Source organism: Micropterus dolomieu, linkage group LG21 (genome assembly GCF_021292245.1).
Source record: "Micropterus dolomieu isolate WLL.071019.BEF.003 ecotype Adirondacks linkage group LG21, ASM2129224v1, whole genome shotgun sequence".
NCBI lineage: Eukaryota > Metazoa > Chordata > Actinopteri > Centrarchiformes > Centrarchidae > Micropterus > Micropterus dolomieu.
This window is the reverse complement of record NC_060170.1, coordinates 28160035-28172292: the sequence shown is the minus strand read 5'-3', so window position 1 is coordinate 28172292 and position 12258 is coordinate 28160035. Positions and strand designations below refer to the sequence as shown.

The 12258-nt window shown below is 40.6% G+C and overlaps 1 protein-coding gene across 2 annotated transcripts in view; it reads left to right on the top strand.

The window, feature by feature from the left end:
- LOC123959915 (glycerol-3-phosphate acyltransferase 4) overlaps positions 1–10365 on the top strand; it is a 14678-nt gene extending 4313 nt beyond the window's left edge. The window contains exons 1-11 of one of the 2 annotated variants that reach the window (XM_046034259.1): positions 252–447; positions 557–857; positions 2777–2851; positions 2978–3067; positions 5780–5873; positions 6004–6119; positions 6309–6364; positions 6494–6579; positions 6674–6802; positions 8056–8135; positions 8971–10365. In XM_046034259.1, coding sequence (XP_045890215.1) covers positions 655–857; positions 2777–2851; positions 2978–3067; positions 5780–5873; positions 6004–6119; positions 6309–6364; positions 6494–6579; positions 6674–6802; positions 8056–8135; positions 8971–9079 — 1038 coding nt within the window. In that variant the 5' untranslated portion in view covers positions 252–447; positions 557–654 and the 3' untranslated portion in view covers positions 9080–10365. Of the gene's footprint in view, positions 1–251; positions 448–556; positions 858–2776; positions 2852–2977; positions 3068–5779; positions 5874–6003; positions 6120–6308; positions 6365–6493; positions 6580–6673; positions 6803–8055; positions 8136–8970 lie in introns of those variants that run through there. The other variant, XM_046034261.1, reaches the window with a different exon arrangement.
- The last annotated feature ends 1893 nt before the right edge of the window (positions 10366–12258 follow it).

Below are 12258 nucleotides of genomic sequence, written 5' to 3'. Positions count from 1 at the left end.
TGTTATCATCAACATCTATGTTATTGTTTAATTTGTTAATCCAATACACATCTTTTTGTCAAAATCAGCGAATATCTCCTGATGGTCCGCTAGCAGTGGCTGGAGCTGCTGTGCTGGCTCTGGGAAATTGTCTCGTCCTCTCTGCATGTTAGCTTTGCAGCAACAACTGTAGAAGCGGTTTGCTAACCCACAACTTGGCTGACAGTTGTTAACTTGCTGTGTCATTGATTGCTCCGTATCATGATATTTGTCATGGTATTGAATCTCTCCAGAATAACATATCCCACCTTTTTAAATGAAACTACAAGAACAAGCTTCATTCCATGTATTTTTGGTTACTTGTATTTTTACACTCCTGTTTTGTTCTTTCTTTGTAGTGGGCCACACTTAGGATAGAGAGAGGAGCCAAAGAAAAGAATCACCACCTGTACAAACCCTACTCAAATGGTAAGATGTGCAATCAGAGTGTTTTCCTGTATGTGACGTGTATGTTCAGAAGGTGTATTTGTTTTAGAGAAGAGTTTTGCTGACATCCTGTTTTTCTGGACTGCTCCAGCTATCATTGCCAAGGAGCCCACCTCTTTGGAGGAGGAGATCAAGGAGATCCGACGGAGCGGCAGTAACAGAGACTTGGACTCGGCCTCTGAGTTTGAGATGTCTGACATCTTCTATTTTGCTCGCCGAGGAGTGGCAAGCATCATGGACGATGAGGTGACCAAGCGGTTCACTGCTGAGGAGTTGGAGTCCTGGAATCTGCTGACCCGCAGCAATAACAACTTCCAGTACATCAGCCTAAGGCTGACCGTCCTGTGGGGGTTGGGCCTGCTGATCCGCTACGGCTTCCTGCTGCCTCTCAGGTATTAGCCATGCTTTCAACATAGAAGAGTAACCCTTTCCACACAAGCTTTTAAGGAAAAACTGAACAGGTTGAGACAGGGCCTGGAATGGAAATGTAACCACTAGTACAAGTATTACAATGTCAGTAATTTAAAGCTGTTTTCAGTAATGTCTCTACTGCAGCCGCAGGAAATATGTGTCCTCCGCATTAGTTTGAGTGATCTTTTGTGTCTGGCCAAAATTTACTTTTGGATTTGACTATTATCTGTTCTTGTTCAAACCTCAGTGATAAAACCTTTTGAGGGGTCACAACTGAAGTAGAAAAATGTGCCAGCTGTGCATGGTGGGTAGTAGATTTGAAGCGGTATTAAAATTTCATATAACAATTATGGTGACCAAAATAATTATCAGAGTTATCAGTATTATCGATGTATTGCTGAAATGTGCTGAAAAGTTTCACGAAGTACTGATACACTGAAACCATTTAACCAAGTTGTAAATTGAAAATTTTACATAAATAGAAATTAGTGTTGCAAAGGAGTCTAAAACTTTACGATGGACTCTCTCTCCTTCCCCCCCAACCGGTCGAGGCAGATGGCCGCCCACTCTGAGCCATGGTTCTGCTCGAGGTTTCTGCCTCTTAAAAGGAAATTTTTCCTTGCCTCTGTCGCCTAGTGCTTGCTCTTGGTGGGAATTGTTGGGCTTCTGTAAATAGCATCATAGAGTAGGGTCTAGACCTGCTCTTTTATGAAAAGCGCTGTGAGATAACTGTTGTTGTGATTTGGCGCTATATAATTACAATTGAATTGAATTAAAACGTTTCTACCGTTTTACAACTAAAAACTTTTACAACTAATTCAACGCTGAGCGGCTTTTAGATGAACTAAATAAGTTTGTTGGTTGACTAAACTGCATAACATATTATCGTTTGGACGAATAGTCTGCAGATACAGGACTCATACAGCAGCAGCATACAACAACGTGTAATACAGAGTTAGTTATCTGAGGACTAGGCAGAAAAATTTCCGGAGCGCTGTCACTGCCTTCCGCAATGTTTTTATTGACCCAAAACAAACCCACATTAAGATAAAAGTTGTGGTGAATCAACATGGGAAAGTGCTGACATTATACAAACATAACCTTTCATATAGAGACAGCATACAGCCTTATTAAAGCTTTGTAAAAATCCAAAGATTTGTGCGCTCTGCACGGGGTTTAAAACTGCTCACAACACAGAAGTAACATTAAATGATGGCACATGCAGTGAGTAAAAGAGGAAGATCCTCTTTCAGGGTCAGCTTAGACAGGCACAGGGACAGTGACTCAGTACTAAGCCTGGCTGGCTTATTTCCAATTGCCAGTGGGGAGACGAATCAGGGCACCACTGCACAGACAGACATCATTCTAGTTTCCCATCCAGCTAATAGATTCTCTCATTCAGTACTTGTCCAATTGAATATTGCCCTGGCTCCCTCACTTGTATGAAACCTTAGCCTCTTTAATGTTTGTCTAATCCTCATCCAATTTAATCAGCACCTTCTCCAACCTGGATGATTGGTTCATTCAGATTAAGTAGACCTGTTGGCCATTTTAACTATTGCCTTATATGCTCTGCAGGTTCCTGACTCTATACTCCGTCTATTATAAGTTGTGAGTAGGACAGTGTGATATTTATAATTGATAACTACCCCACTCCCCTGGATAACATTACTCATGACCTTGTTTTCAGAGTGGCTACTCTTCCCAGTGAAAGTTTGTGGTACAGATGGAAACTTTTATGGCTAAGGATCATGTTCTTAGCCAATAATTTAACTGCCACTAGTTTTAAATGTGTCAAACCAAAACATGGAAAACCTCCTTTCTGTGTTTTACATAAGTGCTTTGTTGTAAGATTTCCAGCTGAAGGATTACATGTAACCTGCCTGTATCTCTCCACCAGGGTAACTCTTGCTGTCACTGGTGTGGGCCTCCTTGTGTTCCTCACCACTGTTGTTGGGCTGTTGCCGAATGGAAGGTAAAACTGACGACAAGCTGGTCCTTAATGGTCAATGGCTAGTTTTTAATTGATCAAAAGTAGCAGCTCAGATTTGCCGTCTTGACACACAAAGTAAATCATGATGCTGTCTGTTCCTTCTTGCAGGATTAAAAACTTCCTGAGCCAGAAAGTCCATCTGATGTGCTACAGAATATGTGTCAGAGCTCTGACTGCCATTATAACTTACCATGACAGGTAAAAGACCAATGCTGTTGTGCCATAGCTCTGCGAGTTATGTGACTAGTAACTTTCACTGGACATGAAGCCATTCCAAGTAGTAAAATAGTAGACTTTTGACTAGGGTTGGGCGATGTCTACAAAATTTCCATCAGACGATGTCTACATTGAAACATCGGGATGGATGATGACGGCAAGGGCGCGCGGGGGGTAGCTGTCGTCTTATGTGTATGTGTTCACTCGCACAGACTTCACTCACTGTAGCCTATGACGTTACAAGTCACGGTGGATATTTGTGGCACAGACCAGGGGCGAGTTCTGTGTCAACAAAACGTAGCAAAATACGAAGCATATTTAAATTTTATTCTAATAATGTTCGTGATTAAAACCTGTTTTCACATCTTGATTTCTTTTTTTGCCGGGGGGGGGGGCAGGGTTTTACAATCACGATGCCTGCTCAACGACGTGATGTCTGACAGCCATCGCCGATGGCGATGAAATCGTCTTTTGGCCCAATCCTACTTTTAACACTGCAGTAGTAGACTGCCCTGGTGTTTACAGTCTTAAGAATGACAGGATGTGTAAAGGGGAAGATGGTGCAAATGTGAGAGAGTTAGTACAGCCCTTGATCGGCTGTATGCAAACACATGGGACACTCAATCTAAAATAGGTAATAATCTAAATAGGTAAGATGCATATGACGCGTGTTAATGATGTCAACAGAAATAATGGAAGCAGTTATCCATATAAGACCCAGAGCAGCCAGAGCGGTTTCCATAAACCACACACTAGCAGTTGGGACACATACACATTGACTTTCATTAGACACAGTGCTGTTCATAGCAGCAAGTGTAGTATTTCTGACACCACAGTGGTGATATCTACCAGCCCATTTTGAAAACATAATTTAAAACCCAGTATATTTTCAAGGAAAGCATGTCGTTACTGCAGATTCTTTTTTACAAACTTGAAAGCAAATATTTTAAATACACTCTTTTTGGCGTAGAACATGCAGTTTTATCCTCCTCTATAGGGAGGTTCTTTGCAATGTTATATACCCAGTTCTAACTGAGCACTGCATTTCCATTTCCGCACATACATGTTGCCTGCCAAACTTCCATTGACTTGGTGTTATTGGTTGGACATATTGGCTCCTTATTATCCTCACTAGCTGTTTTTGCTACCAGTTTTGTCAGTCCTCATTACAAAGGTTAGCTTGATATGTGCTGCTGCGGTTAATTGCTTTTCTGTGCAGGGTTTTCATGCAGGTTCCCAACTTCTTGAAAAATGTCAGTCAGTGTTTCTTAAAGCTCAAGATGATGTCGTCATCATCGTCCACAACCCAAAGATATTCAGTTTAGCAGTAAAGAATCCAGAAAATATTCACATTTAAGATGCAGGGAGCATTTTTCCCTTTTTAATTAAAGAATTAATCGATTGTCAATCAATAGTTGGCAATTAATTTAACTAATCGATTAAATATTGCAGCTCTAGATACAATAAAAAAAAAACCCAAAACAAGCTACTTGAATGTTGCTCATTTGTTCACACGGCCCCATTCGTCTTCTTTCTCAAACATGAGCCGCAGCAGACGTCATGCCATGAAAGGAGAGTGGTCTGCGTGAGATTACATGATGAGTTATCTGTGGAGAACAGAAACCAGGGTGTGTTCGCAGTTGCAATGTGAGCACCCTGAGTGCGAGGATGAGAGAGAGAGGGTAGAACTCAAACTGTCTACATTCGTATTCATTGCAGCAGGCATATGAGCCCGGGTGAAGCACAAAACCCTAGTCAGTAATGCTTTCTCAGACACAGCTGTGGTACTCTCAATATAACCTCAAACCTGAAGCTTGGAGCTTCTGAGTTCACGTAGCTGTAGTACATTTTATTTAAATATAGCAGAGTAAGAATCTAAGAGGAACATGAAACAATGGACAGAGCTTTTACAGAGAGGGCGGCAAACACAACCGGATGTGAAGGAGGAAGTTGATGCTTTTGGTATTTACCCAACAACTATATTACAGCTGCTGTCATTTTGGTTAACTGCAGTGCAGGCTTGACTGATTTTGAGTTGGAGATCATGGCAACATTGTGTGATTGCTCCAATTATTAGAATGGAAGTTTGATTATTTATTTGCTCATATCTTGAGGTGCCAGCCAAGTAGTAAGATTTCAGTAATGGACACACATTAATTTCTGATTAGAAAATTGATACTTTTAATTAATTGGGTGGGGAGATATTGATTGATACAGATGATATACTCAGAGGTGAAACAAAGATTTGTATGATTTCTTATGGCTTTCTGAATTTCTACCATTAAGCTGTAGCCTGTTGTAACATGTATTCCTCTCTACTCTGAGGCTAAAAATACCCAAGTGACATAGGACGTCTTGCTCTCTCTCTCTGTTTAAGATTGCAACTCTATCCTTGGAACGTGGACGGAGTATGTTCCGGTCCTGCATGCCCCAGGGCTCAAACCTTAACATATCCACAAATGGGTTGATTTGTTTCTTCTTGAAAGACTGGGCAAGGCAGTGGACCAAAGCGTACCTAAATGTCCATGAACAATTCCTTTTGACTTGTGATGGCATTGCTTTCTTCATTGTCATATTGTGCACTAAAAGTGCATTTTGATACTCAATACTACACTCAGCATTGTGTCACTTCTTTCATCCATGAAGAGCCTTCATAATACATAGATTAACAGTCTTCCTGTCTACCTTTTCCAGTGAGAATAAACCCAAGAATGGAGGAATCTGTGTCGCCAACCACACATCGCCCATTGATGTCATCATCTTGGCCAGTGACGGCTGCTATGCTATGGTAACTATATTGGAGGAGCCTACAAAAACATTGACACTGGTCACTTTTTCCATGGCAGCTGCGTGAAATTGAATTTCTTCCAGAAATAGACGTGTTACTATTTACGTGTGTTTGTGTTACTTTGTGTCAGGTCGGCCAAATTCACGGTGGCTTGATGGGGGTCATTCAGAGATCCATGGTCAAGGCCTGCCCGCACGTTTGGTTTGAACGCTCAGAAGTGAAAGACAGACATCTAGTGGCCAAAAGGTAGCATAACATCCTTTTGTTTTTATTTGTTAAATTCTCTTAGTTTGACAAGTAAAGTTTTTATACTGAATTTGAGTTTCAGTCAGTTGGAATTTTTTAAACAAAGTTATATTTTGTACTTAAAGAGGCTAAGGTGTAAATCAAAAAAATTGATTTTCAGTAATAACATTCATACTTCTTTTATTGCAGATTGAGTGATCATGTAGAAGATAAATCTAAACTGCCCATTCTCATTTTCCCAGAAGGTGAGCTTGTTCAATAATCTGGTACACTTACGAAGCCTTTATTGTTGCACTAGTCATTTTAGTTTTTTTGAAAAAGCCTTATAAGTTTTAATTATTATTATTTTTTTCATAAATACTTTAAATCCCCAGGTACCTGCATTAACAACACATCAGTAATGATGTTTAAGAAGGGCAGCTTTGAGATTGGTGCCACAGTCTACCCTGTGGCCATTAAGGTGAGATTGATGCTACATATTGTTTTAACCATTGACATTTATGCATTAAATAAAATGCATTGATCATTTATTCTGGTGTGTTTGATCCTCACAGTATGATCCCAGATTTGGAGACGCTTTCTGGAATAGCAGCAAGTTTGGAATGGTCAACTACCTGTTACGTATGATGAGCAGCTGGGCCATCGTCTGCAGTGTGTGGTACCTCCCTCCCATGTCTAGAGAGGTGAGACTCCCCGGTTAACTCGTGCTTCCCAACTGATTTTGTTTCTTTGACTTAATAAACAATCATGGCAGATCTATTGTTTTTTTTTGCATTCAACACTTTGACTTCGATGAGAATTTGTTCAGATGAACCCTTGAGTACAAAAACAATGTGGTAATAAGCAAAGTGAAGCTCAGACTAAATTGAAATATCAAGTATATCTTTATACTGGCGACCTGTCCAGGGTGTACCCGCCTTGCGCCCGATGTCAGCTGGGATTGGCTCCAGCCCCCCCGCGACCCTGTATGCAGGATAAGCGGTTGACGATGGATGGATGGATGGAAGTATATCTTTATCAACTGGTTGCCAAACTGTATTTTTTTTTTCAACCAGTCCATTGGTGCACACTCGCACACCAAGGTTAAACTTCCTGCTGTTGAGTAAGCTACATTCACCTACATAGCAAAGTGACCACTGGAGTGATTTTTTGCAATATATGAGCTCCCAGACAGACAATAATATGGTTCACAGTGACTACAAACTCAGCATGTGTGATAGCCCAGAAACAATGAATTAAAAACATACAAGGAACTCCAATTTCTTATCTTATTGCAGAGCCTCTATGTACATTCATAGTCAAGTCATAGCACTGAGAATTACAATGAAGTTTTGGGTGGGTGTGAATTAGCACTGTGCCATATCATATCGTTCACGATATATCTGTATAATTTTTAATTATTGTGAAAATTGCAATATTTCAATTTGTTGACATTATGACATGCACACACCGCGACAACAAGCATGGAAAGCAAAAAATAACATTGCTACCGGCTCCACCGTGGAGGAATAAGTTCCCAAAAGGGGAGCGACTTCAGTGGTATGGAAGTGGTTTGGTTACAAAAGATCCGATGTACAACAAAACATGTTAAAAGGCAAGAAGCCTGTAACAACAACAACAACAACAACAACAACAACAACAACAACAACAACAAACTTATAATCTGTGGCAGAAGCACCCAGTAGAGTAGAGCAAAAAAATCCCACAAGGAGAGCAACAATTCAGTATTTTGTCATATAGTCAAGAATATCATTATTGCAGAAATACCCTGAAATATGGTGGCATTATTTTAGAGCCATTCGCCCACCTCTAGTGTTTCTTTATTCAGCAGCAAATGACACAATGAACAAAGCATTTTAATTGATAAGAGCTATGCTGTTCTTTATTTGTTACGACCACTTCTTTACCTGTGTAAGACTTATGTCTTCTCCAACAGGAGGGTGAGGATGCTGTACAGTTTGCCAATCGTGTAAAGGCAGCCATAGCCAGGCAAGGCGGACTGGTCGACCTCCTTTGGTAAGACAACACCCATTCAGCTTCAATGGTTTCTACAACTTTATCATACAAATCAGACTGTATTAAACATGGACACAGTCTCTGTGACGTCACCCATAGGTTTCTGAAGAGCGTTATGAAGCTCAATGTGGACGGTTCTGGCCGTCGCCATCTTGGCAGTGCCTGACTCTCTGGCTAATCCAAAAATGGGCAAAGAGGTAATGCTGAGGCAGGCCAAATGAAGCATGGTTGCTAAACCACCAAGCTGCTGACCCCTGTGACAGCATCCACCTGTCACTCAGATCCTTAATTATGCATAACTTTAATCACTTAATATAATTGAAATGTGTGAGTTATATAAAAGAATCACCTGCTGTACAGTTTCCATAAATTAAAGGTAAATTAGCTATAGAGACCCAAACCTTTGTCAGTTTGTCAACATGTTTATTTCTGCTGTGACGTTGGGCATTTTAACATGGGGGTCTATGGAGAGTGACTCGCTTTAGGAGCCACCCTCAAATGGCCATTCAAGGAACTGCAATTTTTGGCACTTCCGTGTTGGCTTAATTTCTCAGCCCCAGGGGTTGTCGCTTGATCCAAACCTTATGACTGACAAGGGATAGTGGATGCTTCAACATATGGGTGGCCATTCAACAGACTGCTGTCTTGGGTCGATAAACATTTTTCTCAGCATATATGAAGTCTGTAGCAGCGTCATAAATGGCAAGACAGTAATGCAGCGTATTTGGTTTGCATTTCATTGCTTTGGTAGAATCTAATCAGCAATAGAACATTGATAAACTGCACAGTTTTCAACATCATCAATAGTTGTCACTCATTTCAAACTCTTTTGTAGGGATGGAGGACTGAAGCGAGGAAAGGTAAAAGATACCTTTAAAGAAGAGCAGCAGAAGCTGTACAGTAAAATGCTGGTGGGTACCCAAGAGGACCGCAGTCGCTCCTGAAGGACCTGTGTGGAGGTGGACTGGCTCAGAGACCCACTTGGGAACCTCTTGACTAAATATGTAGTCAGCCGAGCTCCCTCTCTGTTGGAGCTCCTGGACTGGAAAATTCCCTCTCTGATGTCAACAGTACTCCATTTGGCTTCCTCGGTCACTGCCTCAGCCTGGCATGTTCAGTTTGCATCGCTGTTACGGGTCATTCTGAGTCTGCTGCCCTTTGTCGGAATAGCTTGACTGGAACCTTTCTTGCATTAGAATGAAAGTAAGGTGCGCACAGAAAAGGAGCATTGTCTTCCTAGGTGGCAGTCTTTTGAGAGAAAACTTTTATATTATCTATTGTTGAGTTCTTGTCTTTGATAGTTTCAACTTTTTAATTTTCACTTTACTGTCATGTTTTTATCACACTGTGTTAAAGTTACAGACTCGATTATACATGGGACATAGACGAGACTTATTGTAGATGAGAAGTAGTTTGTTCTAAAGCTAAAACCTGTAACTGAGTTTGGGTTTTGCATGACTGGCTTGTGCCCATGACTTAGGACATACAGACAGATTTTGTTACATTTCAGATATTTTTATGGGCTTTTTTCAAGAGAAAAAAACTTTTACGCTTTGTGTTTTACATTAAGACTTGTATGAACACATGTGGTCACTATAGGACCCACGTTGCAGACCTCTTGATATGTTGTCTGTTCCTGTGTTTTTTCCATGGAATGTGTAAAATCCTCACATTATGAAATGGATATTGTGCACCCACAGTTACTCTGAATGAGGTTTATGGATTGAGGCAGATATTTCTGTTTCAGCTTAATAATGCAGCTTAACTGGAATAAAAGGGTTTGTAGTCCATTCGTTAAGAATATATTTGGGATGCACAAAGCGGCGTCCGTTTTAAGGCCCCCGTGGCACACATGTAGTAACGAAAGATAATGAACATCACAATTTGTCTCCTGACTAAAACATAGTTATGACAATTAGCTGATACATATTTATACTAATACACATTTGTCATTGGCTTCCTGCTTGTGCAGTGACCATCTTGCCTAATTTATCATAAGTGAACTCTGAAAGCTATTTATCTTTCTCCTACTTGCCCGATTCCAGGAGGTTTCAAGGAGAGAGAGTGCAAATGTAGTCTGGACACCCCGTTAAGGCTGGAGTTGAGGAACACAGTGGACGGTCTGAGGGGTTTCTCCCCAAGGCTCTCATGTCTCTAGTTTGCTGTTATCAGGGATAGTCATTTAGACTGTGTCAAATCTGTTCATCAAAATAAATGTTCAAGAATGTGACTTTTTTTTGTGCTTTTCACATTCTCTGATTTGCTTTCCTCTGATGCAGGCACCAAGGGGTTTACAAACTTGTTCTTATGAAACTAAGTCCAAAAAATAACTGCAGGTGAATGTGGAGATTAAAGTACAATATTTTAGTTACACACTAGAGTAACTTCACAGTAAATGACTGCCATATAAGCATATAAGTATAAGCTGCCATAAGGAACTACAACTGACCTACAAAAGTTTAGCGTGAGCTAAACTGACTCGAATTGCAACATGTCCCACTGCTAAATATTTTCCATGTTCAGAGTTTTACCACTTGTATTTCAGCCCCAGTAGCTCATTTAAGAGTTTAGGTTATTTGTGCTTAGTGTGTGTGTTTCAGTTGAATGTTTTTGCTCCAAACAGTACTGCCTTAATTAGCTGTTGCTTTTGTATGCTATTCTTGGCAGTCAAGCCAGGACTCTGGTAACATTTCCTGTCTGATTTATTGTCCAGTGGGCACCAAGCTACGATAACAGTCTGGCATGAAGATTGAGTGCCTTATTTTGGGCATTAAACATTTTTTATTTATTTCCCAGCTACTCATCTACTCAGGATCTAGTCTAAAATAATGCATTTCCATGCATGTATAATGATTCTTTTGCAGGTGCTCCATCAGAAAGCCAGGCCTCTTCTCCTGGCTGCAATAGACAGCCTCAGTTTCCTTTCAGAGAGGTTTCCCCCCTTTGACTTTCTTTGTTTCCAGACCGGTGATGGACATGGCAGCATTCTTTTGCATCTCTGTTGCAGTAGTTTTAAATTGATCTGTTGGCGTTGCTGAATAAAACACAGTGCTCAGAGGAGGAGTAAGAGGAAGCAGGGAGCTCAAAAGGTTGCCATGGTTGAACAACTCACTAACGGCACTATGGAGAGCCAGCCTCGGGCCCCCAGCAGTCTTTTCTTTACCCTCTACTCCAAAAAAAACATTTTACAGCTCTATGGTCCACTGGGTAAAGTGAACACTACTGTAGCTGTGTTGTAACATATTGTGGTTACGCTGCAGTTGTGATGACTGGAAGTTGTAGGAGGCAGGTTGTTCTAGAGAACATTACTAAACTCTAGGTCACACACACACACAAAAACAAAACTAGTCCCGCTGATTTATGAGCTTCTGCTGATACATGACTTTACACAAAAGCAGTACATGGGCTGTACGAAGGTAAGGGTGACCGCAGTGATTACTGATGAGCACAACCCAAAGTCACAGATAAAGATAAGTACACACATTTTTGAGGCTTGCCAGTTGTAAAACAGCTAGGGCAGAGAACAATCACAGCGAAAGCAATATGAAAGGATTTTTCATTGAAAGAGTTTCACAGGAAGAAAATGACTAACTTCCTGTTGAGACTACATAGAATGAGCCTGTGGTATGTTGGGCCTTTCAGATATACAAGGTAAATGTAATTGTCATTTTGCAGCAGGGTTGTAAAATGAAATGCAATTAGTAGTTCCCTTCTGCTACAAAGCAGACAATATATACAAAACTATATTAAATGGTGAAACAGAATTAAACAATAGTGCATGGAGCAGGCCTTTAAAATACTCATAGCCTGATATTGTTTATGTACCCAGATAGTGAAGTTATACATTATGGTATATTTGAAGTAATCTTACAAGTTCTTATTCTACAGAATATTATTTAATACAGGTTAGGGGTTTATGATGTGGTAATACAAAATGGTTTGGCTAAGTCGATCATTTGCAATAGAGGCCATACACATATACTTCAGAAGAGGTTACACTTTGAAGCAACGACCATGACGTTGGCTCAGCGTAGATAAACTTATCAGGAAGACTATAATTGACTGCTTGCAGCAGCAAATAGGCGGAGCACCAGAGTTAGTTGCCCCATACTGACTGCTTGGT